The sequence below is a fragment of the Zalophus californianus genome, chromosome 14 (assembly GCF_009762305.2).
Source record: "Zalophus californianus isolate mZalCal1 chromosome 14, mZalCal1.pri.v2, whole genome shotgun sequence".
Taxonomy (NCBI): Eukaryota; Metazoa; Chordata; class Mammalia; order Carnivora; family Otariidae; genus Zalophus; species Zalophus californianus.
The window spans coordinates 6,299,081-6,324,482 of NC_045608.1; the positions used below are offsets into that span (position 1 = coordinate 6,299,081).

Below are 25,402 nucleotides of genomic sequence, written 5' to 3' on the forward strand. Positions count from 1 at the left end.
CCCACGGCCCCGCCCCCAAGGCGCCGGAAGTGGAGTGTGGAGCCGCGCTGCGTGCTGTCAGTCTCTGTGGCCGCGAACCCCTTGGTCGTGGGATCCGTCCAGGCAGCGCGGGCTGTCCCGGTCCCCTTTGGCTGCGCGATCCGGAGAACACAATGGACAGCAATGGTAAGTCGGGACGGACGGGCCTGCCGGGCCTAAAACGGAGCCGCACGGGGGTCCCCCCCATCTGGCACGCCCAGGCTGGGCTCGGCGAGAAGTCACTTTCCAAGTTTCGGCTGCTGGACTGGATGTGCTGCTTCTAGTGGCGACTCGATCCCTCTCGCGGTCCCTGTATCCGGGGAATGGGTCCTGAGAGTATCCCCAGACCTTCCTGTCCCAGCGCTTTACAGCGCCCTCCTCCAAAAAAGGGAGATTTAGACGAGGTGCGCAGATCTCGGCAGTCGTGATTCCCTCATATGTGAAGTATGAGTAAGATTCCCCGCCTTATTGGATCTGGTACTAGAATTTTTTTTTTTAAAAAAGACGTATTTGATGTGCTCATCTAGTATGGTTATCAGGGTGTTTTATTAAGTGAAACACAAGGGCAAACTAACATATATGATACTTCTCATTAAAAAAAAAAAAAAAGGGGCGGGTGGCTCAGTCGTTAAGCGTCTGCCTTCGGCGCAGGTCGTGATCCCAGGGTCCTCGGATCCAGCCCCGCATCCGGCTCCCTGCTGAACAGGGAGTCTGCTTCTCCCTCTGACCCTCCCCCCCTCTCATGTACTCTCGCTATCTCATTCTCTCTCTTAAATAAATGAATAAATAAATAAAATATTTAAAAAAAATAAAATAAAATAAAATATTTAAAAAAAAATAAGAGAGGGATGGACCTCTGCATATACATGTACGTATGTAAGTAGGTGAACAGGCTTGAATTGGCACAGACTGTCTGGGCAGGTGGAGGGAAAATTGATTAAAGTGATTGACTCTGGGATTCTCCCAAGACTTGTAGTCAAGGATAAGAGGGAGGATGACCTTCCACTATCATGTGGTGGTGCTTAAATTTTATGTCTTTTGTGCACAGATAGTTTTTCAAAAATGAGAAAGACAGCTGATAAATGCTAAAGTGGGGTCATCCCTATTCCCATCAACATTTATAATGCCCCTGAAGCCAAACACCCTGAAAAGAAAGTATGTTTAAAATTAGTTTGCTTCTGGGGTGCCTGGGTGGCTCAATCTGTTAAGCATCTGCATTTGGCTCAGGTCATAGTCTCAGGGTCCTGGGATCAAGCCTCACATTGGGCTCCCCACTCAGCAGGGGTCTGCTTCTCCCTCTGCTCCCCCTTCCGTGTGTGTATGTGTGTGTGCACGCCCTCTCTATCGCTGTCTCTCAAATAAATAAAAATAAATAAAATTAATTTGTTTCTTAAGGTCAGCAGTCATTGAAAACTCTCTGGTCTTACATCCTGCTAAATGAATTTGATGAATCACTTTTTTCTCCCTCCCCAGAGTTAATTGAATACTTTAAGTCTCAGATGAAAGAAAATCCTGACATGGCCTCAGCAGTAGCTGCCATCCGGACTTTGCTGGAGTTCTTGAAGAGAGATCAAGGTGAAGAGGGTCATATTTGAACACTCCTCTAGTAACTGTCAGAAGTGTAGAAAGTTGGGGCGCCTGGGTGGCTCAGTCAGTGAAGCATCTGCCTTTGGCTCAGGTCATGATCCCAGGGTCCTAGGATCGAGTCCCGCATCGGGTTCCTGCTCAGTAGGGAGTTTGCTTCTCCCTCTCCCTCTGCCCCTCCCCCCTACTTGTACACATGTGCATGCTCTCTCTCTCTCTGTTTCTCTCTCTGTCAAATAAATAAATAAAATCTTAAAAAAAAGAAGTGTAGAAAGTGAGACTGTGTGAGGGCCTACTTAAGGTAATGCAGCTCCAAGTTCAACTTCTTCATTTCAGTCTTCATTTTAACTTGGAAAGAGCCCACCAGTTATCATTAAATGGGTCCCCTTTCATAAGTGAGATACACTTTGAATCAAGAGTGACCATGTTATATATCAAGCTAACCATGAAGCTTAAATTATAGCAGTAGTTCAGCTTTGTAAGTGTTTATTGAGCTTCTGTCTTGTGTCAGAATATGTGCAGTTGCTACAGAGTGTTCCAGAATTCTAGTATTAGCGTCATTCATTGTGATCGCCTACTCATTCAGGCATCGTAAATGTAAGTTTCTTGGTTGAGCATACGTCTTTTATAAGCAAAATAACAATAAAAATAATAGTAATAATAACACCTTCTTTGATCTGAAGGGCTGGCCTAAAGACATCTGTCTCTAAGACAACCTTCATTGTCTTCCCATTGTACCTACAATAACACCCAAACACCTAAGTCTTGCCTACACCGCCTCTCTGACCTCATCTGCCACTTCTGCTTAATTTCCTTCCATGCCGTCCCTCACTAAACTGTGCTTCAGCCCTGGTGGCCTCTCTCTGTCATGTCAAGTTTGTTCCCATCTCAGGTCCCACTGGATCTTTACATGGCTGGATCCTTTCTTACTCAGATCTCAGTTTAAATGGCCTCCACTCCAGAGGCCATCCCTGTTAGCTCTGTCTAAAGTAGCCCCACGTTTCTCATCATTCTGCTGTTTTCTGTCCTCATTCAGTCTGTAATTTGTGTATTTCTTTGTGTGCTTGTTTATTGTCTGCTGCTTCCACTAGAAGGGGAGTCCCATCAGAGCAGGGACCCTGTCTGCTCACTGATGTGCCTCTGGCATACAGGATGCATCCAGTAAACACTGATTGCATAAATGTATGAATCACAGACCCACCAAGGGGCTGTGATACTAACCTGAACATCGCATTCCTCATGTGATCCATTCAGGGGAGACGATCCAGGGCCTGCGAGCGAATCTCACCTGTGCCATAGAAACTCTGTGTGACGTGGACTCCTCCGTGGCCGTGTCCTCCGGCGGGAAGCTCTTCCTGCGCTTCATCAGCCTGACTTCCCTGGAATACTCTGTAAGCCCTGCCCTCCTTGGGTTACTTTCTCCTTCTGTGTTGGGCTGCAGGTATTCTCAGCTTTACCTGGATGTCAGCTTTACCCCTCATTTTGCTCTTTTCTTCCTAGGATTACTCTAAATGTAAAAAGATCATGATTGAGCGGGGAGAACTTTTTCTCAGGAGAACATCCCAATCGAGAAATAAAATTGCAGATCTGTGCCATACTTTCATCAAAGATGGGGCGGTGAGTAGATTTTCTCACGTGTGGTAATTGGGAGCAGGGACTTTGGACTTAGACTCCTGGGGTGAAATCCCTCCTCTGCCACTTACTCGCTGTGTTACCTTGGACAAGTTACTTAACCTCTCTGTGCTGCAGTTTTCTCATCTGTTAAGTAAAGGTAATAACAGCACCTACCTCATCAGGTTTTTGTGGGAAGAGGTACTGAGATGATCTAAAGACTCTGTACTAGGCCTGGCACATAGTAAGCACTATACACATGTGTAGACGTTATTACAGAGGCTGTCACATTAAACAGGCTGAGAAGGGCACCTGGCTGGCTCGGTCAGAAGGGAGTGCGAATCTTGATCTCTGGGTCGTGAGTTTGAGCCCCACGTTGGGTGTAGAGATTACTTAAAAACAATAAATAAACTTTAAATAAAATAAACAGGAAGAGAAAAAAACCACTGGGGCACAGCACGGATGGTTCGTGGTTTAATAAGATGTCTTTACCAAAGAAGTGTTTTCATCGTTGGGTACGTACTAAATCGAAATTAAATCAACACCTACCAGCTGTTGGCACTGGTTCATCCTGACTGTCTTCCCGGTGAAGGTCAGTGCTGGGCTGGGATGTTGTCTTTAATTTCATTTCCAGTGCTATTTCATAGATGCAGAACTGCCAAGGGTTTCTAGGTGAAGTGAGGATGGGAGCTGCAAGTTAAGCCAGTCCCCCAGCAAAGGGGCAGTAAAACTTTTATGATGTCTCTCCCATGGCGTCCCTCTTCTGCCATCCAAGCCTCCACGGACCATAAAATTGTTTACTTGCATTTTGACTCTGCAGTCTTGTCCTCTGTGTTATTATCGCCTTCCCAACCTCTGAAGTGTGTTCTTCACGAAGTGACGTAATAGACGTGGGCGGAACTTGTACAAAAGCCAGTTGTGCACAGAGTCGCTTTGGGCCACATGGAGGCAAGGTTGTGACCGCCTCTCGCTGAGGCCTTCTCCTTCCACCAGACTCCCGCGCTCAGCATTCTGCAGGTTTCACGTGCTCTGGTGTACGTGAGTGTGTTAATGCCCACATGCAGCAGTGCTGACTTTAGGCTGAGTTCAGAGCAGAGCTGCCCACGCTGGAACCTGTAGACGAACCACTTGGGATCTTATTCAGTGCTGATTCTGACTCAGCAGGTCTCGGGGCAGCTGAGAATCTGCATCGCTGACAAGCTTCCAGGCGAGGCCCAGTAGGGCGCTCTGTCCACATCCATTTTGCATTACACAGATCCGCGTAGTCTGTTCATTAGAGCAGAGCTGAAGTGAGTGTCTGCCCGTTGGATCTGGCCTGCAGATGGGTTGTGTTTACCCCGAAATGGTGTTTCCAAATTTAAAAAAATTAGTTAGCCAACACTTCTATCTTGGATTTTCAAGAGAAAAATGGGATCATCTGGCAACAGTGGGACCGTGTGACAACAGCTGGAGCTCAGTCTCTCCTGTTTGCTGCTGGCCCCGCCCGAGCTGCTGCATTTCTTTCCGCAGCCTGCCTTGTGCCGTGGGCCTGAGTGTGCGCACCCTGTCTTAGAACTAGGAGAGCCAGCCCGAAGGGACCAGACGGAGCCTTCAGATAGGCTTTTGCGTCTTGCGAGCAACACCACGTGGAGATTCCACTCCCACATTGGCTGTGGGAAGAGGTGACCCACAACAGATGGGCCATCAAGGATCTCGCTTCTGATCCCAGCCGACTTGCGAGACGGCGTAGCGAGAAGCCCGGGGTACCAAGAACAGGCGCCAGCGTGGCACACGGTGCGCATGATCGCTGTGAGCCTTGCCCTTTTGACGGCGCTTTCTTGGTCCACAGAGAATACTGACTCACGCCTACTCCAGAGTGGTCCTGAGAGTTTTAGAGGCGGCAGTGGTGGCCAAGAAGCGTTTCAGTGTGTACGTCACAGAGTCACAGCCTGACTTATCGGGGCAAGTATCATTCCATTCGGTTCTGGGCCCAGCAGTCATTTTAAAGAGCAAACAAAGGATTAGGCCCGGGGTAGGAAGCCCCAGAACATGCCCCCCGCCTGGCCAGTTACTCAGCCTTGCCTTTGTGCCTTTTCCTGCCCCCGAAGAAAAGTCTCTGTGAAGTGGCAGTAGGCCACCGTACAGGATCTAGGGTGTTTCTTTAGGAGTTAAGTCAGAAGAACAGCAATAGATATGGCAATGGAAAGATGTTTATCAAGGAGTAGATAATTCACATCTCCATCCAGAAGAGAATGAAAGAAAAAAACTGTCTCCTTTTTTGCTGAATTTGCATCTCCTATCCAGAGTCCCCAAGAATATAGTTTTCCTGAAACACATATTTTCTTCTAAAGAACCCAGATTCTTATTTCCTTAGTCCAGAGTCTTGGGACACGCCCCTTAATCCCTGAGTATGAACTGAGTTTCAAGCTAATGTGATTTACCATTGTCCAAATTAAATGACTCATCATATGCCACTACGGGACTTTCTTGGACTTTCTCTAACATTCTCAAAATGTCATTTTCCAGTAAGAAAATGGCCAGAGCTCTCTACCACCTCAACGTCCCTGTCACCGTGGTCCTGGATGCTGCTGTTGGGTAAGCTTCCATCTTCCCTGAGCACCGTTGCTTGTGGTCACCCACTCCCAGGCTTGGCTTGGAGCGAGGTTTCCGGATTGAAGGTTGGAATCCCATTCATAAAACTCCCCTGGGTAATGTTCTGCCTCCAAATTGATGGCCGCATTAAACCAGCAAGCTCGTGAAAAGGTCTTGATGGTATATGCAGGAGACGAGCTGTAGGGTGTTGCAGAGAATGGGAGTCATTTATGTAGTCTACGGTGCATTTTGTCTTTTTTTTAAAGATTTTATTTATTTGTCAGGGAGAGAGAGAGCACAAGCAGGGGGAGCGGCAGGCAGAGGGAGAAGCAGGCTCCCCGCTGAGCAAGGTCCTCGATGTGGGACTCGATCCCAGGACCCTGGAATCATGACCTGAGCCGAAGGCAGACAAGCAGAGCCACCCAGAGTCCCTTACGGCGCATTGTAAGAGCAAGGTGCCAAAGCCGGGTTAGGGTCAGCACACGTAATCAGTGCTCCCTCCTCAGCGGAAGGCATGGGCTGTCCTCAGTGGCACTCTGGGGTTCTTGGACTTACCCATGCAACTTCGCTTCTAAAACTGAGGACACACGTTCTGTGAATTGTCAGTGTACCTCACAAAAGAAAACAGGACTAGGGGCGCCTGGGTGGCTCAGTTGGTTAAGCGACTGCCTTCGGCTCAGGTCATGATCCTGGAGTCCCGGGATCGAGTCCCACATCGGACTCCCTGCTCGGCGGGGAGTCTGCTTCTCCCTCTGACCCTGCGCTCTCTCTCTCTCTCTCTCAAGTAAATAAATAAAATCTTTAAAAAAAAAAAAAAGAAAACAGGACTAAAAGTCCCTCGAGGGGAAAAAAAAAAAACAAAACACTTATTAAGGCAGATGATTAAGGAAATTAGGAATGCGTTCAAAAGAAAGCATTTGGAATAATTCTACTTAATTGCCCATTTTCAGAGGTAAATTGGCCTTCACCCTAGCTGAAAGATTGTTGAATTACGTAACATTTTCTTCCAACTTCGGATCACAACAGGTTCTTAAATTTTTGTTTTTTGTATTGAAGTAGATCAGAAGATAGAGCGTACCACACGTAGTGAGGATAAATACTGGGTCACGAAATTCTCACGTCAGTCACGACACCCGTGCGCACACACGTGCTGGGCGGCCGTGCGGAGGGCGCGTTTACCCGGGGGTTGCGAGCACAGTGCGTTTTCATGCCCCTGCTGGCAAAACCGCCAACAGTGCCCAGGGTGGTCTCATGGATTGAGTGCTCTTTTGAAGAAAGTAAGTGCTGAGAGGAACTTTCGGTGGTGAAAATGGAGTATTAATCTTTGCAGGTGATGCTGCTTGCTACTCATAAGAGCATAATTTTTCTTTTTTAATTTCTTTAGCTATATCATGGAGAAAGTGGATCTTGTCATAGTTGGTGCTGAAGGAGTTGTTGAAAATGGGGGGATTATCAACAAGGTAAGAACATCAGTTCCCCACAGCTCCTTGCTCCAGGCAGGGAGGGGTCGCTGGCCCACATCCTGGCGGTAGCAGGCGATGTTACGGTTCGCTCATCCAGCCCCGCGTGGCCTCCGGACATCACCGTCGCAGCAAATTGTCTCCGAGTCCCCAGAGGCCACTGCAAGTGGCCAAATTTTGGTCACATTTCTTTGATCTGTGTGACTCATGAGAATGCAGTTTATCTTTTCTCAAAAACTATTTTAACTGGAATTGGGTTTGATTGTTGGTTTTGTTTTTTTTTTTTTAACGGGCATATTTGACATCAGTATAGTGTGGTGTTAAAATTTCTCTATTCCTTGCTTAACATGGAAAGATTTCATGATCACTTGTTTTTTGCATGGTGAAATATACATAACATTCGATGTTCACGTGTACAATTCGGGGCGTGATTTCACGCCGCACGATGACGTTCTCAAAGCCCGTCTTTGTTGTAGCAGGTGTCCGCACACCGTCCCTTTTTACGGCTGAGTCACATTCCATTGTGCGCAGAGAGCACATTGGTTTGTCCGCAGACTCCTGTCCACTTGAGCTGTTTCTACGTTTCGGCTGTTGTAAATAACGCTACTACAAACATGGGTGCAGAGTTATCTATTTGAGCTCCTGTTTGCAGTTCCCGTGGGTACGTTCCTGAGTGGAATTTCTGGGTCACTTGATAATTCTGAGGACCCACCAGACTTTTCCATAGTAGCTGCACCCTTTTCCGTTCTCCTTAACACTGTACAAGCATTCCAGTATCTCTACATGCTTGCCAACACTTGTTAGTTTGGCTTTTTTTATTATAGCCATGCTGGTCTGTGAAGTAGCATCTCATTGTGGTTTTGACTTGTGTTTGCCAAATGACAAGGATCTTGAGCATCTTTTGAGCATGTGTATATTGGCCATTTGTGTATCTTTAGAGAAAAGTCTATTCTGTCATCTTTTTTAAAAGATTCTAATTCCAAAGCCAGACTTAACCTATATTATGTTCATTCACACACTTTCGAATATGCTATGAGATCTCATCCTTCTACTTTTTCTCTGACTCTCCAGATTGGAACCAACCAGATGGCTGTGTGCGCCAAAGCCCAGAACAAGCCTTTTTATGTCGTTGCAGAAAGTTTCAAGTTTGTACGACTCTTCCCACTAAACCAGCAGGATGTCCCAGATAAGTTTAAGGCAAGAGTTTTTTTACATATTTGAAGGGGTATTTGAGTCTAAACTGAAACCTTTGGGAAGAAGCCGTGTAAGAATATTCCAGTAAGTTACTCCCCTCCCATCACTAGTTTCTCCAACACTTGGGACACAAAGATCAATTGTTGGCTCAGCTCAAGCCTCGGAGAGCCCCATTTGTCCCCAGAACTTCAATCTCTCGGTCTCTCTTAGGCGTGAGAGGGGGCTGCGAGGACGCAGGGAAAGCTGATGGTTCAGTCCGAGCTTTGGAGTCAACTCTCTGCGCTCAGCCCCCATCCCCACCGCTTACTAACCATGTGGCCTGGGGCAGATGCTCTCATTTTACGCTCTGAACTTCAGTCACCTGTAAAATGAGATGAAAGTGCATTCTGAGCGTCATGACAGTTCTGAGATGATCCAGGAGAAAAGCTTGGCACGTGCCAGGCACATAGTAAGCTCTCTGTAAAGACTCGAAATTGTTATCTCGAGAGGTTTAGAGCTGTGAATCCAGCACACCAGTGAGGGGAGACACAGTTTGGGTTTTTCATTCAAGTGAGGCCGTTGGCCGGTAGGCCGCCATCCTCTGGCTCCGCCGCGCTGCCCTCCGCCCTCCGCCCTCCTCACCAGCGCACTGCCCGGCTGGCTTCCCCCATGCAGGGAACACTTGCAGGTAGTAGCTAGTAGCACGCTGATTGCTCAGGCCAAGCCCACACCACTTCTGAGCCCGGGGTGTGTGGGGAAAACCAACACGTGCTTCCTGTCTCCTCAGTATAAGGCAGATACTCTGAAGACTATGCAGACCAAACAGGATCTCAAAGAGGAGCACCCATGGGTCGACTACACCTCCCCTTCCTTAATAACACTGCTGTTTACAGACCTGGGGGTGTTGACACCCTCAGCAGTCAGCGACGAGCTCATCAAGCTGTATCTGTAGCCGCTGGATCCCTTCCTGCGGGCGCACAGCTGATGCACTTGGGCAGGGTGAGTAGCCTCTTGACCCCTCCGTGAGCCAGGCCACACTAAATTTTTTTTTTCTTTAAAGCTTCTATTTTTAAGTAATCTCTACCCACAATGTGGGGCTCGAACTCACAACCCTGAGATCAAGAGTCCCATGCTCCACTTACTGAGCCAGCCAGACGCCCCTAAAAACTAATTTTTTTTTTTTTTATTGAAGACTTAGGGACGAAGGACCTAAAGCCTTAAGACTTGGAAACTTGATCCATTTCAGCCCCATCTAAAATGTGTTCATGGTTTCCCTAAAACCCAACCTGAGTTGCGTCTATGGTTTCTAGACACTTTCCAGTTTCCAGAAATACAAGTTAATTATTGGCTACTTAACCAATGAAAGACATGCCCAAGCCCACCTCACCTCCCTTCCCTGCACTCCAGACTGATTTGCCAAAAGCATCGATTAAAGAGATGCAGGCCTGCAAGAGAGGCATTCCTACCTGCAGCCAGGCGCCCCTGCAGGAACCAACAGGCGCCCAGGACACGTTACAAACGGTGCCTTATGAGAGGCTGGAAAGCCGGGTTGAAATCACATCAGGCATCCAGTGGTGACCAAGAGCCTGGGGCTGCCCTCCCCTCCTCGGGATTGGGACAGACGGGACCGGAAACCACCCAGAAAACCCAAGGAGGGTAGAAACAACATTTAGGAGGAGTAGCCTCCGTGGCTCAGCACGTATGAAGACCCTCCAGAACATCTGTAAACTTGGAAGTCTGCATCTGTGGAAGATGTGAATTTCCTTTAAACGTGTTTGATCCCTGAAGAGCTTTTTAAAAATTGTACTTGGGGAAAAATTCAGCCATCTTTTCAAATAAATTACATGAAAGATTTTGATATGGTGTTGTATGAGTATTGAGCGCTACCCGAGGCCCAAAGGTATTGGCCATCTTGGCGAAGACACTGCAGCCACATTCACACACTCAAGACACTCAATTGGAAGGAAATAGTTTATTCGACACAAAGCATAATTTTTTTCCCCTAGAATATGACTTGCTTCCTTCCCCCGCCAAAACTGTGGTGGGGACGATTCTTCGAAGAGAAGAAAACCCCAGCAATAGGCAGCTGCCCCACGCAGGTGTTCTGTGCAGTTCCTCGGAGAGAGAACTCAAGTCCAGGGGTAGGGACACCAACGAAGGTCAGGTGCCTGAAAACACTAAGGAAACTTAAAAAGCCAAAAATCAAGTATACCTCAGTATCTTTATGTTAGAAAATAAGTATAAAATAGCCACAGAAAAATGAGCTTTAATTAAGATGTGACCCATCAAAATAAATACTGACCTCTGTTATTTACGCTCAGTCTTACACTCTTCCGTTGGCCTTAAAGGCTGGTGTGGTTTTCATAAAACAGTCATGAGTGTGAAGTGTAGGCCCCCCACCCCCACCCCGTCCCCAGTGTGAACATGGCTCGCTTGGGTGCCGGCTGCAGTATGGCGCACAATGAAAGCACGTGGCGCCGTGCGGGGCCGCTCGCCATGATCCCTGCACTTGTGTGTGCCCTGGGGCCAAGGTCAGCAGTCCTCTTCCGAATCAGGGATCCCCGGATCTGCTGTCGGGACTGTTCTCTTGCCACTTGAAAACAACCCCTTCTCAAATTCTTCTTCAGTAATTTTGCCTTTCTTAAACTTTTTCAAGAGCCTCGTGTCGTTGAGAAGTTCCTCCATGTCCTCGTCTTCAATATCACAACCCTAAGTGCAGAGAGCAACAAACCACCGAATTTCTCAGGGACCTGTTCTCACGGCAACAACACACTCTCAGATCAGCTTCCACAAACCCGTCATGCTCCCACCCGAGGCCCAACAGAATACAGAAATACAAGAGCCCCATGCGCTCCCCACTACTACACACTATTTTGATAAAACTCATTCAGAATTCTGAGTGTTCAAGTAATAAAGAAAAATGGTACCTCTTCTCTCTTCCTTTTTTCATTCATTTTTTTCTTCTTCTCCTTTTTGGCCTTCTGCTTTGACCAAGCTTTATTTTTTATGAATTTTTTTCTGCCTTCATTTTCTCTCTTCTCTTTTCTTTGTTGCTCCAGGAGTTTCTGCCTCTGCTTCTCTCTAACTTTATCTTTAAATGGGATGGTGTCTGTGTTAACATCCGCAGGCGTGAAATCTAGAAAATGCCTTCCCCTCAGCTCTGGCATCTTCGGCATCCTTAGCAGGGCAAACCCTCGAGCGAGACGAGCAAAATCAAGATCTGATTCAACCAAAAGGGCAGAGTTAGCACACCCAAAATAGAATCATGAGCACCAACCCAAGGAAGATGGCTACTGGCTAACCAAATGATCTAATGGGTTCATTTTAATTAGAATTAAAATAATTACTTTTTTACCAAAAAGGGATAGTCGGCAGTGAGTCTGTTCTGTCTACACAAACCCTAGGAAGACTTCTTTTAAATATTCAGAAAATACTAACCCTGACATACGCCTAACATTTTTATAAGACAAAGCAGTTTCACACCTGCACTACTTGTAAGGCCGTAGGTGTTTAAGGAGACAATCACGTGAAGCGCACCTTACCCTTTAATCTGAATATGAGGTTGCATTCGTGCTTCGCATAAGCCTGGACGTAGGACACAAAGGCTTTCATGCCCTTTTCAAACACAGCTCTGTCGGCCAGGGCCATGGACTTGAGCTTTGGAAGGAGGTCTCCTGTGTTTTTCTGGAGTTTCATCTCCTGCAGGGGGCACTACACACCGACCACATGCTCACCTCTGTCCGGGATCCCCTCACCTCCAAAACCCCATCAGAGCCAGTGCAAAACCAAAGGCAAAACAATCCACTGTAATCTTTAATCAGAGACACTGACTGAAGCCCAAATTCCCAAGTATTTTACTTGGCCTGACATTTTTTTAAAGAAAAGTTTAAAATCAATTTTACTAACAATCCTCATTTCTGGTTGGAAAGTATCCAACAGCAGGTCTGGGTTCCCAAGTATACGGACACCAGCTGGAGCTGAGCAGTGGCTGCCACCCTGAATGGGGCTCGTGCCTCCCCACAGCCATGAGGCCAGCCAGCTCCTGCCCTTACATCACCACCTGGCCCCTGAGAGTGTGCAACCCCTCCTCTGAGTTCCGGACCGCTTGCTGGAAAAGAACCCTACCAAGTATCCTGTCACTGGGCATGCTATATGAAAAAAGGAGACCACTTACTTTTTGGTTAATTTCAAGGAAATTGATATAGGACTCTTCCATGGGAAGGAGGAACACGAGCGCGCTGCCACCACGGCCAATGCGGGCTGTACGGCCACAGCGATGCACAAAGGCACTGTGAATGGAGGGCGGGACCACGATCACCATGTGAGAGTGGGCGGAGCGGGGGCCCAGGGCCGCCAGACTCCACGGCTCAGCCCAACCCTACCCCTCACTAGGGTCACAACACAAGAGCTGGCAGTTAAATATGGACTGCAAACCAGGTAGGATTCTGCAAGACGCTTAATGTGAACTAGAAAACTCTTAACATGTATGCCTATTTGATGACACAGGTAAAACAGTCCTAGTAGAAAACTGGGAGACAAAAGCATAGAAAAAGTATAGAAAAGAAAAGTGGCCTGTAATGATCATTATCGCCAGGAAGTCTATTCCCCCACATTTTCCTATGTTTGGAAGCATTTATGAGGAATATATGTTTGCTACGGGAGAGTAAGACCTTCATATACGGCGTCATGTATTACTTTCCTTTAAGCATCTATCAGATGCACTTGTGCAAGAGCTTTAAAAAGCATGTGGAGGGGCGCCTGGGTGGCTGTCGATTAACCATCTGCCTTCGGCTCAGGTCATGATCCCGGGGTCCTGGGATCGGGGGAGCCTGCCGCTCCCCCTGCTTGTGCTCTCGCTATCTGTCTCACTCTCTCTCTCTGTCATATAAATATTTAAAAAAACTAAGCCATTGTTTAAAAAAAGAAAACCCGTGAAAATAACAAATTGCATACTATGGCATCACTATTTCCACACACCAATTGACAGTTCACCTGTTCATCCATTTGTGCTATTTAAAGTAATGTTTTGATGAACATCGTTATGCATATCTTCCTCAGAATTCATGGGGCCAGATTCCTGACAAAGAGGGTCACATTCCGTCACTCCGTACCTTGCGCTGCTGGGAGGGTCGTACTGCAAAACCCAGTTTACTTCAGGAATGTCTATTCCTCGGGCCATGACGTCCGTGCACACTAAAATTCCACTAGAAAATGAGAAAACATCGTTCTGAGCAAGGGGGCCACCAATGTCATCACCACCAGTCTTTCCCAGCCCTCAGGAGGACGACAGTAATGCACAGGTTCCAAACCTCTCACAGAAGCAAGCAGTTAGGAATCACATTTTGACTTGTTTTTCCTCCTAAGGATATCTAGGACTTCACAAATTCCCAACAAAAACAGGAGGTAGGGGCGCCTGGGTGGCTCAGTTGTTAAGCGTCTGCCTTCGGCTCAGGTCATGATCCCGGGGTCCTGGGATCGAGCCCCGCATCAGGTTCCCTGCCCGGCGGGAAGCCTGCTTCTCCCTCTCCCACTCCCCCTGCTTGTGTTCCCTCTCTTGTTAGGTTTCTCTCTGTCAAATAAATAAATCTTTAAAAAAAAAAAAAACAGGAGGTAGGGAGGAGACCAGAAAAGAATTTTTTAAATGAGCATACTTCTCTTTAAAATAAGCCAAAAACTGTAGCAAGTCTAATCCTGAGGTGTAACAATCCATTCTATCACTCTGTCTAGAAGAGTGCTTTTAACAACACAGCCAGGAGGCTCTTAGAAAAGCAGAAAAATGTTACTTCCACACACAAAATTAATTACGGCCACTAAGAGATGCGAGGTCCCAACTGTGCAGTGACCAGACGACAACCTATGAGACTTCAATGAATTGCTCCCATCCGCACCCTCCACCCGTTCAACCAATAGGTATCAAAACCCCCTGGGCCAGGCGCTGGGCCAGATACTGGGGAACCCGGGAGTGAACACAACACACAGGTCCCTGTTCTTAAAGAGCTTACGATCTTGCAGGGAAGCTCATGATAACTAGGGATGACGGGGTCAGGCCGGGGACGGGGCCCCCCCGGGGCCACACAGCTGTGATAACTACGCAGAGGAGAGAGAGGGTTCTAGGCAGAGAAAACAGCCCGTGTGAGGGTTGAGATGCAGAGGGACCTGCCAAAGCATAGCTCCGAGGCAGCTAACTCACCTTTGCAGTTTGCGGAACTCCATGAAGATCTTATTGCGCTTGTGTTTCATCTTCCCATGAATGCACATGATCTTCACACGCTTCACCAGGGCCTCCAGAGCCTTTCCATAGTATTCCACACAGGCGCAGGTGCTGCGAGAGGGGACAGCGGGCTCAGAGTCGCTGGCCACCTGGGTCCCCTACTGCTGGGGGAGGGAAGCTGCAAGCACCAGATGCAACAGAGAGGACCCGATCCTCTTTGGGAGAATGGCTACTGACATCATCCACCCTAAGCTCTGCATCTGAAACCCTCCTGGAGTTCTGACATCGGGACAAAACCCCACCGTGGCAGCCACGGGGCTGGCTGCTTCAAGGCCATGCCCAGCCACTTCCTCCCTTGCCTCCCTCTACGGCAGAGGCTGGGACAGCAGCACACGCATTTCCTCTGCCTCTCTGGAGAGGAGCGGCTGCCCAGTGACTCACCTTTGGCCCCTGAAATGAAAGCCTGAGTCAGCTGGGGAAGCGGGGCTTCTGAGAAAGCTTTCTGCTCTTCTGATGTGAAGAGTGCCCTTCCCCTCCCCCTGCCTTTCCTCCTTTCTGTTTTCAGTGCAGACGGGGCAGCGGGCATGACAGTGGCCATCTTCAAACCAGGAAGGGACAGACATGAACAAAAGGCCAAGAAAGTCGCAGAAATACTGACCTGGACACTCGGGAGACATAACCCAATGTCAGGACCTGCCTAACCTCTGGCCTTCTTTCTACAGGAGAAAAATAACTCCTCCCGCTTAAACCACAAAAGTTGGGTTTTCAGTTACTTGCAGCCAAACACATTCCTGAGACAATTCCAAACCTTAGGGCTACATGCATCTGTACATTCTGGATGTGGCTGAACCCCAGATTCTCCTACCACAACATCCAGAAGGATTACCTGAAGAAGATCAGGTGTTTTTCCTGCTTACGATTTCGAAGAAAATGTACCAGCTGGTTAAATTTCTCATCTGCCTTACATACCTGCAAAGTAAAAAGGAAAACCAATTTAAAAAAAAAAAAAACCTTACTGACAATAATAATCTCTGTAGCTGTTTCCAGTTTCAGCCTTAAATGTTAAGGAATCTGATTTCCTCCACGGATAGAACACATGCTAATTGGTCTACCTAGCTCAGAATGGGTATCAGTATGTGCTGCTGACACATACAAGTCACAGAGTCATGTAACGGAGAGACGCACAGTCACCTAATGCAATCGTCCCCAAATCCCAGTATACGGACAGGGACCACACCAGCTATATCCAGGGTAGATTTTTTTTTAAGTAAGTTCTACACCCAACATGGGGCTTGAACTCATGAGCCCAAGATCAAGAGTTGCACACTCTCCAGACTGAGCCAGCCAGGTGTCCCTCCAGGGTAGATTTTTTTTTTTAAATGCAGATTCTTGGGCACAGCATACAAATTCAGTAGGTCTAGGATTGGACCCAAGAATCCATATTATTTAGGAGGCCCCAGGAGATTCTGTTACATCTCCATGTTCAGAAATCACTGCTCTAAGATGAAACCAGGTTTCCAGAAGAGAATGTACAAAATTTGAAAGACCTCCACGGAGAGACTCCAGTCTCTCTTAATATAATCAAGTGCTCCATTCAGGCCCCTAAATGGGAGACATCTAAACCCATCTGTATGCACGTCCCTATTTTTACCAAAACCAAATTCTCAATTTGGAATTTCTTCTCACACACTCAGATCTCTCTAAATGCAATCACTGAAATGAATACAAAAGAGCAGAAAGCAATTAAGAGCCATGGTGGGTGTCCAAAACTAACATTTATTAGTACTTACTACGTACTAAGCATGGGCCTAATCTGTATTAATCTGTATTCATCAATCAATCCTCACCACAACCTATGAAGTGGGTAGTACTGGAGCCCCCTTTGCACAGGTAAGTGCATCCAGTTCAATTAGTAAGGGACAAAGCCAAGATGTGTACCTGGGCTTTCTGTCCTGGGCAGTCCTGCTCTGGCACCCGCTCAGCCATACACACTACCTACGACCCCTCCCTCTGCCCGGGAAAGGCCAGCCTCCTGACTTCACCAGCCCAGCCCAGAAACGCCAGCAATGAGGAAGGCCCCCCAACTCAGGTGAGCCTGCTGGATTTCAACACCACGCTGTCCAGTAGACCCCAGTCAGCATTATGACCGACCCGCAGGAATCAGCAAGGAGATCAGCGCGCACCATGTAGTAGTTCTCCAGGCGGGAAGGAGTTTTCTGAGTGCTGCTGGCCGCTACACCTTTCTCCTTCACCGAAATCCGGACAGGGTTCCGGAGGCCTGCTCGCACCAGGCTCTCCACTTCCTGCGTCTGAGTGGCAGAGAAAAGGCCTGTTCTCCTCTGCTTTGGCAAAAACTCCAGGATGGTGTTTATGCTAAAAAAGAGGGCTCAAACTTAACCCCTCATTTATCAGCGTAATCAACAAATACCACTTTATGATACTAAACAGATATTTAAAAGATTAGGAAAAAAGCCATCACAGTATTTACAGTGATGTTAACCAGGGGATGAGATCATGAGCAATTTTTATTTATTTTTATTTCGTCTTTATACTCTCGTTTTTCCAAGTTTTCTCCAATATGAACACATAATTATACTTTTATCATGTGGGGCAATTAAAAGAGAATGAAGACAAAAAACTTTGGGACTAAAAACCAATGAACTATACATTTTAAGTAGCTAAACTATATGAATTATATCCCAATAAAGTTCTTCAAAACACACACACACAAACTTTCAAAGAAATCATGAAGGAAAATGCATCTTAAGAAGCAGAACTGGAACTTAAATTGTGTGCTAGAATTTGAAGGTTCAAACAACCTAATGATTTGAAATTCAAAGGAGGCCAAGAAAAGCAGTCATGAAGTGGTAAAGGAATTCCACTTTGCTCTCCTTTTTGCCAGTATCACCCAAAGCCAATGAAGCCCACAGTCCAGTACCTTGCCTCAAACCCCATGTCCAGAAGTCTGTCTGCTTCGTCTAACACCAGGACGTCAAGGGACCTCACACAGCTGGCCAGATCCAAGCCCTCCGCCTTCCTCCGAAACATGTCCTCCAGGCGGCCTGGAGTGGCCACAACGATGTTCCCACTTTGAAAATACAGTCAACATTTACCGCACTCTCTGGATCTCGGGAATATTTGTGATTCCAAATACCAAGTTTTGTAAACCGCCCCCCCCCCGCCCCGCCCCAAAAGTCATCTAAGTTCCAGTAAAGGGAAATACAGCCATGAGTGAGGAGACAAGGCTCAAGGCAGAAAAGTGAGGGCCATGAGGGAGGCAGACGGGTTCCGGGCCAAGAGCCAGGGCGGGGTTGGCACATGCTGGACTGCTGGCCACATCTGGCCTGCACACAACCATGCTCATCCGTTCATGCATTGTCTGTGGTGGCTTTCACACCCCAACAGTGGAGCTGAATACCTGTGACAAACCATGTGGTCCACAAACCTAAGATATTTACCATCTGTTCCTTTACAGAAAAGGTTTGCTGACCCCTGACCTAGAACAAGTTATTCAACCACTTTAGGCCCCAGGTAACTCATCTATAAAATGAGAATGTTAACAGATTTAGAGAGAATTTTATGTTAAAGATCACAGCCACGGACAAAAGGCCAAATACGGCCCCTATACACGGGCTGACCTGCAAGAAGTTCTTTTGTTTTTGGGGGTTTTTCAATTTCTTTTAGAAGGATTTTTTTTTTAAGATTTTATTTATTTATCTATCTATTTGGCAGAGAGCAGAGAGAGAGAAGAAGCAACGGAAGCAGCAGAGGGAAAAGCAAGACTCCCCACTGAGCAGGGAGCCCAATGCGGGGTTCGATCCCAGGACTCTGGGATCATGAGCTGGACCTGAGCTGAAGGCAGACACTTAACCAACTGAACCACCTAGGTGCCCCTTAAAATTTATTTTTAAGTAAGCTCTATACCCACCGTGGGGTTCAAACCCACAATCCCAAGATCAAGAGTTGCATGCTCCACTGACTGAACCAGCCAGGCTTCCCAAGAAATTGTTTTCTGTTTTTTTTTTTTTTTTTTTTAACGTGAATTACATGCCAATGGTTAAAAAAAGTCTGGAGCTAACACATAAAAATCTGGAATTCCATATTCTTTTTTAAAAATTCAGTATCTGGCAATACTGAGCCCCGAATCCCACAAGGCAACTATCAGCTAGAGATAAGGTATTTGGCCACATACTGGGCAGTTCCTACCCATCCCATCCCCAACCCTGCCCTTTCACACCTCTGACCCCTGCAGAACTTGACTTTGTGACCCCTGCTGAAAAGCATCTCACAGAATAGCTGGGCAAATGCTCAATAGAAGCAGTTCTCTTTATTAAGATTCTCCAACAAATTGGGCACAAAACCTATCGCTGCTCATAATAAACCTTATTCATGGTGGGGCTGAAAAAAATCCAAAGGTATTCAAATACCCATCTGTTTATTAAACACCTGTGTGTGCTCAGCACCATGTGAGGCTCTGGAGATGCAATGCTGCAGGACAGACAGCACCCTGACTGCTGGGCCTGCCTGGGAACACAAGAAGCCTAGCCCACGCAGTGCTCTAGAGGAAAGCTGGGTCTGTGCGGCAGCAGAGGCGTGAGAAAGCAGCGGCAGTAGAGAATGGTGGCCTGGCAAGCCCTGTACGAACATCAGGATTCTTCCTAAAGGCCAGTAGAAGCCAATAAAGAGTTTTCAATGCATGACATGATCAGGCTGGCATTCTGAAAAGGCCACATGGGTTGTTCTGTGGGCCGTGGATTATAAGAAGAGTAGAAACATACAGGAGGGAACGCTATTGCAGGAGCCCAGGAGAGACGGGGTGGTCTAGATCAGAGTGGGAGAGGGGGCGAGGGAGAAAATCAAAGGGCTAGAGACGTGTGCTCTGGAGAGAAAACGTGAATGATTCGGTGATGGTTAACGGGGGCGGGGTAGAAGGGACAGGGAGGCATCAAGACCAACTCCCAGACTTCAGGAGAAGCACAGGGGTAGACAGATGACTGGGAAACTCCAAATGACATGCACCTTTGGGGATAAAAAGCACCCATTCCAGACATGTTTGCAAACAGCCAGGAAATGCCCAGGAGATGCCAGGCAGATGAGCAGCTACCTGCAGGTCTGGGACTTGGGGTGAGGTCGGGGACCACCAGGAGTGAGATGAGACCACTTAGGGACCCCGAGTGAGAAAAGCAAGGGCCCTAAGTCCCATATAGTCAGCCTGGGGAGAGAAGGGGGGCCACCCCGACTCCCTTCTCCTCTGCAAGGGGAAATGCCCATAAGGAAAGGACCTTATGGGAAGGAGCCAGCAGGCAAAATGGGAGGGTGGCCTAGAGAATACAACTTTTTGGGGAGAGCGGGTTGCCGAAGGGAATGCTCCCCGTTAGGCCTAGACCAGGTATCACTTCCTCTTGGGTTCTGTGCCAGAAACAAGCAAGGAAAGGAGCAGAAGCAAGCAAACTTACCCTTGTTCCTTAAACCTTGCAACATCTTCTCCAGGATTCCTGCCTCCAATCCAGAGAATCTGGCTAAAACAAGAAACAGGTCTTCAGCAGGTCAGGCAAAGTAACAGCCCGTGGCTAACAGGGACACTGCATCCAACTCACCTGAACTGTGGGAAGGGCTTCGTGAAATGCGCCAGGACTTCATCTATTTGAATAGCCAGCTCCCGAGTGGGTGTGATGATGATCGCCCCAACCTGCCCATGGGCGGGGAAAGGAAATAATGAGCACAGTGGGCCCGCAGAGCTGAACCCACACACCAGGACCAAGCACCTCAGAGAGCCAAGCACTTCTGGGCTTCTTCAACTCCAGTCCCAGTGCTTTTCAGTGACTGCACTGGATCGCAGCCCGTTCTCATTGTTGACAAACACGGGTTTCGAAAACACTGAAACGCTGCCTCTGGGGTAAATGCAGGGTAAGGTTCCGGCGAGCCTCAGGTCATGTTTTATCAATGAATCAATCAATACAGAAGCTGGTTTTATGTGTGCTTCTGTTTAAAGACACCTTGAATAATACACAGTTGATTTATCAACGCTGAATTTGCTGCCAGTCACACTGTAACTCTTGCCTGAATGAAGAGTATCTCGCACACTTGTTTTCTCCAAAAGGGCCATCCCAGCCTTCTGGCGCTTAGGAACACTAAACGGTGCTTCAGCTCTACGCTTGAGGCCATTTTAAACACTGAAATCACCAGCAAGAATACAAAAATCATAGCGGTAAAGAGACTGTGAGAAGGACGCCTTTTACAGCCTGAGAGCTAAAACGAGAAGGCAGAGTGTTGCCCTGTTCAGACTCAGCTGGGAACGTGCACAGCACGTGACTCCCGATTCTTTGCTCCTCTGCACAAATCCGTGAATGAGAGAAAACACAGTAAGTACTGATCCGGGGAGCCACAAATAAATTTTAACAAGCAGGCAAATTCAGAAATATAGTATCTACAAGTAAGGAGGATAGATTTTCTTTTCAATCTTTTGACCAGCTTCTGTGAATTGTGAACTCCACAACGACTAAGTGAAAACAGGCCACTCAGCTATCCTCACCTGATTCTTTTTCAACTTCTCTTCCCTTCTCAGAAGAATTTCCAGGATGGGGATGACAAAAGCGAGTGTTTTGCCACTACCTGTGACCTGCCAAGACGGAGCAAATTTGGTTTGCTTTTCCTCAGATCATTCTGGAGGGAAAACAGGGGGGCAAGCTGCGTTTCCATGAGGTACTCACCGCCTCTGCAGCGACATCTTTGTTTTTCATGAACAGAGGGATGGTTGCAGACTAGAGAAAGAGATGCAAAGCCCAGGTTAGAGAATGCCAGGCCCCATGGAGGTGGCCCAAGGCCCTAGGAACACAGTGGGTGGCCGGGCTCACAATGGACCTCACCACAACGGAGACTCTGACTACAGTCACCACAAGGCACCCCAGGAGGATGGGCTCCGAGGCAACACAGTAGCGGTTTCTACACGGTGTGGAGGGGATAGCCAGCTGAGCTGGGATTCGGGAGTCCTGAACACTAGCCCTGCCTCACCTCCTTTTCCTCTCTGGACCAGGAAGTATTTGAAGACACTGAGTTTTAGGGTCCCTTCCAGCTCTCGTATCAAAAAACAATGATTCCAATAAACCCTCTCATTTTAAACACTGCAGCGGACCTCCAGGTCTTGTGAAAAGCACACTCAGGTCTCAGCTTTGAGGTCATCCCCTTCAGGACCCCACTCCTGGTCCTCAGAGCCTGGGCTCACCCATCACAGCACATATAGCACTTTTCTAGCAACCTCTATGCAAGTGGTTCTCAACCTGGATGATTCCTATGCCCTCAAGATACACGCAGCAATGCCTAGAGATGTTTCTGGTTGTCAGAACCCACAGGGGGGAGGGTGTGCTACTAGCACGTAGCAAGTAGAGGCGAGGGATGCTGTTAAACAGCTGACAATGCCCAGGACAGTTCCCCACCACAGACAATTTGCAAGTCCAAAATATCAAGAGTGCCGAGACGGAGAAACTCTGCTCTAGACTCTGTTGTCCAAAAGAAACATGATGTGACCCACATACATGGTTTTAAATTTTCCAGTAGCCACATTAAAAGTAAAGACATAAAATGAATTTTACTAATGTGTTTTATTTAACCCAGGAGATCCAAACTATTGTCACTTCAACATGTAATGAATTTTTAAAAAATTAATTAACGAGATATGTTCCATTCCTTTTTTTTATACTAAGTCTTCAAAATCCATTGTACCTTTTACAGTTGGAGAACATCTTAATTTGGACTCACCATATTTCAAGTGTTCAAGAGCCTCATGTGTCTACTGACTCCCACAGCGGATGGCACAGCCCCTGATCACCAACACTGACGGCAGGGACTGGGTCTCCCCGCACTACAGTCCCTAAGGCAGGGCTCCTGGCGCTCCCAACTTTCATCTCCAGCTTCCTCCTCATCTTTCCTGAGGATCTCATGGACATCTCAACTCAGTAACTCTTGAGTTTCCCTTGGAAACGTGTTACCTCTCCCTCCCTTCCCCATCTCAGTAAACAGTACGGCCACCCACCCAGCTGCTAAAGACAAAAACCTCAGACTCCCTCTGATGGAGAGATTCCTCTCTTTGGTAACCCCTATATCTGGCCCCCCAACAACCCAAATCCTCTCTTGAACTTCACTTCTCAGCATCTACTGCTACCTCTCTACTCCAAGTTGCCACCTCTCCTCACTTGACACTGGCCCCCTGACCGTTGAAGTCCATTCTCCACACAGCAGTCAACTCCCTTCCCTTCATACATAGTTTCCCATTAAGATGGCTTCCCACTGCATTTAAATAGAATACAAACCCCTCCAGGACCCTGCACAATGTGGACCCTACTTTGCTCATCTCTTACACTACGCCTGATGCTCCCGCCAAAGGCCTTTTTTCTATTCCTCCCAGGTCACCTCTAGCCCCAGGACATTTGCACTGGCATTTCTCTCTGCTGGCATATCCTGCCCCAATCACCTCACAGCCAGCTCCTCAATCATTCCCGTATCAGCTCAATGAGGGGCCTTCCCTAACACACCACCTTAACCTCCTGTCCTGGACCTTACTGTCACTGTCACATCGTTGTGTTTTAGTTCCTTAGTGACACTTATCGCCGACTGAAATTACCGTATTCTTCTATTCCTTTCTCCCTCCCCTGATTAGAAAATAAGGTCCATGCCTGGGGACCAACACTGCAAAATCCCCAGAGCCTAGAAAGCCTGATACACCGTATGTCAACAAATATCTTTTGAGTAAATGAATAAATTGGGCCAGAACCCTTCACTTGGCCCACATAGTAACAACGGCAGGTAATATTTACTGAGCTCCCATAATGTGTCCAACACTGTCTTATGTAAGTCTCACAGCAATCCTACGAGACACGTATGAAGAAAACAGCACAGAGAGGTTAAGTCACCTGCCCGAGATCTCACAGCTAGAGGGGCAGAGCCGGGATGCAGCGGGCACTTGGGCGCCACGACTCCCAGGCGGAGGGGTCGCGGAGGTCAGGGCCCCCCACCCGCCGGGGTCATTAACCAGGGTGGGCAGCCTGAAGACGCGGCAGAAGTCCCACGCTCGGAGCCTCCCTGCCCCGCCTGACACCCCCCCCCGCCCGCCCCGGCGCACGGAGGACCCTTCGCCGCCCGGCAGCGCCGGGTACCTGCACCGGCGTCATGTACGGGAAGCCCAGCTCCCACAGCGAACCCAGCACCAGCGGGTGCAGCCGAATCGGCAGCGACTCCCAGGAGCCCTCCGTCACGTGCTCCATGGCTCGCCCCCTCTGGCAGCGCCGCCACCGCCGCCACCGCCGCCACCGCCGCCACCTGGACGCCACCCGGGCGCCACCGGCGAGCACTTCCGCTTCCGGCCGCCCGCGGGACCGCCGGCAACCGCGCTCTGGCAGCAGAGTTCCGGAGGGCGGGGAAAGGGCCCTCTTGGCCGAAGCGGGAAAAGCTGACTGCCCGGCAGTGAAAGTGGGCGGCGGGGCGCAGGCCCGAGTAGTTCCGTATGTCCTGCGCAGCCACCTGGGCTCGGGCGCCTTCCCACCGAGAGCAGGCATTTCGGCGGAGGGATTCTGCTCCGGCTCGCTGGCTTTCTGCGCCCATCAGAGGCAGGTGGCAGCACAAGACCGCGTCCTGGCCAAGGGACAGGTGGGTCTGGCGGGAATGGACAAAAACGTACCCCGGGCCCGGACCCCAGGTCAACGGATATGCGAAGTCGGGTGATGGTCGGGACCCAGTGCCCGCTACACAATAAATGTTGGTTTACTTCCGAGAAAGAGCCCCAAACGAGAACATGACCTTCCCGTTCCTGGGTTCACCGTGGGCTGGGGCCGCTCACTTGTCCACGCACACATTCGTTCAGCAGTTTTCACTCACCGCCTGTTACATGCTGGGCTCCGTACTTAACAAATGTCATCTCAGTGAGGCCTTCCTTTCCCAATCACTAAAACCGCTCACCCTGCCTCACTTTCCCTCCATTGCACTTACCATTAACATGCAGATCAATCGGCATAGTAGGTTCGTCTTCCCCACTTAAAGGTAAATCCCACGATAATTTCTTTAACCTAGCCGCTACAACTGGCAGCAACACAGCAGTCACTCAAATATTTTTAGGATGGATAAATGGGAATAGTACTCATACAGATTCCAGTCATCACAAACTAAATGAAGTGAAACATAAAAAGCCTGAGGCAACGTTTCCACCGAAACAGGATCACACTTCAAAATATCTTTGACAACTGTTTTAAAATGGGACTTCCACAGTTCTGAAAGTAAAGGCAGAGGGAAAGAGCACACTTGCATTTGCATTGGGGGCTCTACTTACTAGTTTTTGGACCCTTGGATGCTTTCCAAGCCTGTCTCCCTATTTCCAAAATGATTATAATAGCACCCAAGGTAAGGGCTGTTTTGAGGAATAAATGAGACAGACTGCATATAGCACTTAGCATAGTGCCAGTACATTCCACAATGTTCAACAAATGATAGTTTACTTTATTACTAGCAGGCCCTAGTAGAGGAATCCTACTGCTAGTAGATCCATAGAGGAAGAGCAACAGTTTCTAAAAGCAGAGATCTAATTTCTGATTCCACCTGTCTTATCTGAGGGCCTTGCACAAATCACTGAATCTCTCCTAAACTTATTTCCCACATCCATAAACCAGGCAGTTGGGTATAACTCAAGTTTTTTTTCCAAATGAAAAAAAAAAAACTTAAGAGGTTTAACTGAATCATCAAAAGAAACCACACAAGGAAAATACTGGGTTCCTACTCACTGTCCTCAAGT

The 25,402-nt window shown here is 48.1% G+C and overlaps 2 protein-coding genes across 5 annotated transcripts; one reads left to right on the top strand and one right to left on the bottom strand.

Annotated features, from left to right (window-relative positions):
* The first annotated feature begins 10 nt into the window (after nucleotides 1-10).
* On the top strand, nucleotides 11-10,272 carry EIF2B1 (eukaryotic translation initiation factor 2B subunit alpha). 2 transcript variants are annotated; one of them, XM_027576069.1, is made up of 10 exons: nucleotides 11-165; nucleotides 1,492-1,593; nucleotides 2,857-2,993; nucleotides 3,103-3,219; nucleotides 5,042-5,154; nucleotides 5,719-5,787; nucleotides 7,169-7,244; nucleotides 8,316-8,441; nucleotides 9,205-9,416; nucleotides 9,610-10,272. In XM_027576069.1, exons 1-9 carry the CDS (start codon nucleotides 153-155, stop codon nucleotides 9,367-9,369), a joined length of 918 nt encoding a protein of 305 aa, XP_027431870.1. In that variant the 5' UTR covers nucleotides 11-152; the 3' UTR covers nucleotides 9,370-9,416; nucleotides 9,610-10,272. The 2 variants fall into 2 exon arrangements, with proteins under 2 accessions (XP_027431870.1, XP_027431871.1); XM_027576070.1 differs by having other exon boundaries at nucleotides 9,825-10,272.
* A 102-nt stretch (nucleotides 10,273-10,374) lies between these two features.
* DDX55 (DEAD-box helicase 55) lies at nucleotides 10,375-23,976 on the bottom strand. 3 transcript variants are annotated; one of them, XM_027576991.2, is made up of 14 exons: nucleotides 23,778-23,976; nucleotides 21,339-21,389; nucleotides 21,161-21,247; nucleotides 20,226-20,317; nucleotides 20,085-20,143; nucleotides 17,567-17,690; nucleotides 16,812-17,001; nucleotides 15,515-15,597; nucleotides 14,608-14,739; nucleotides 13,529-13,621; nucleotides 12,592-12,706; nucleotides 11,960-12,128; nucleotides 11,345-11,637; nucleotides 10,375-11,126 (listed from the first exon to the last, which is right to left on the bottom strand). In XM_027576991.2, exons 1-14 carry the CDS (start codon nucleotides 23,883-23,885, stop codon nucleotides 10,950-10,952), a joined length of 1,773 nt encoding a protein of 590 aa, XP_027432792.1. In that variant the 5' UTR covers nucleotides 23,886-23,976; the 3' UTR covers nucleotides 10,375-10,949. The 3 variants fall into 3 exon arrangements, with proteins under 3 accessions (XP_027432792.1, XP_027432791.1, XP_027432793.1); XM_027576990.2 differs by having other exon boundaries at nucleotides 17,567-17,716; nucleotides 20,085-20,147; XM_027576992.2 differs by lacking the exons at nucleotides 21,339-21,389; nucleotides 23,778-23,976 and having other exon boundaries at nucleotides 20,085-20,147; nucleotides 21,161-21,248.
* Between the last annotated feature and the right edge of the window lie 1,426 nt (nucleotides 23,977-25,402).

Excerpts from the sequence above, each read along its gene's own strand:
- EIF2B1 (XM_027576069.1), top strand. Across the intron at positions 2,994-3,102 it reads TGACTTCCCTGGAATACTCT|GATTACTCTAAATGTAAAAA; the intron begins GTAAGCCCTGCC and ends TTTTCTTCCTAG. Across the intron at positions 3,220-5,041 it reads CTTTCATCAAAGATGGGGCG|AGAATACTGACTCACGCCTA; the intron begins GTGAGTAGATTT and ends CTTGGTCCACAG.
- DDX55 (XM_027576990.2), bottom strand. The coding sequence starts at position 23,885 with ATGGAGCACGTGACGGAGGGCTCCTGGGAGTCGCTGCCGATTCGGCTG. Across the intron at positions 15,598-16,811 it reads GCCTGGAGAACTACTACATG|GTATGTAAGGCAGATGAGAA; the intron begins GTGCGCGCTGAT and ends TTTACTTTGCAG. Across the intron at positions 14,740-15,514 it reads AAACACCTGATCTTCTTCAG|CACCTGCGCCTGTGTGGAAT; the intron begins GTAATCCTTCTG and ends CCCCTCTCGCAG.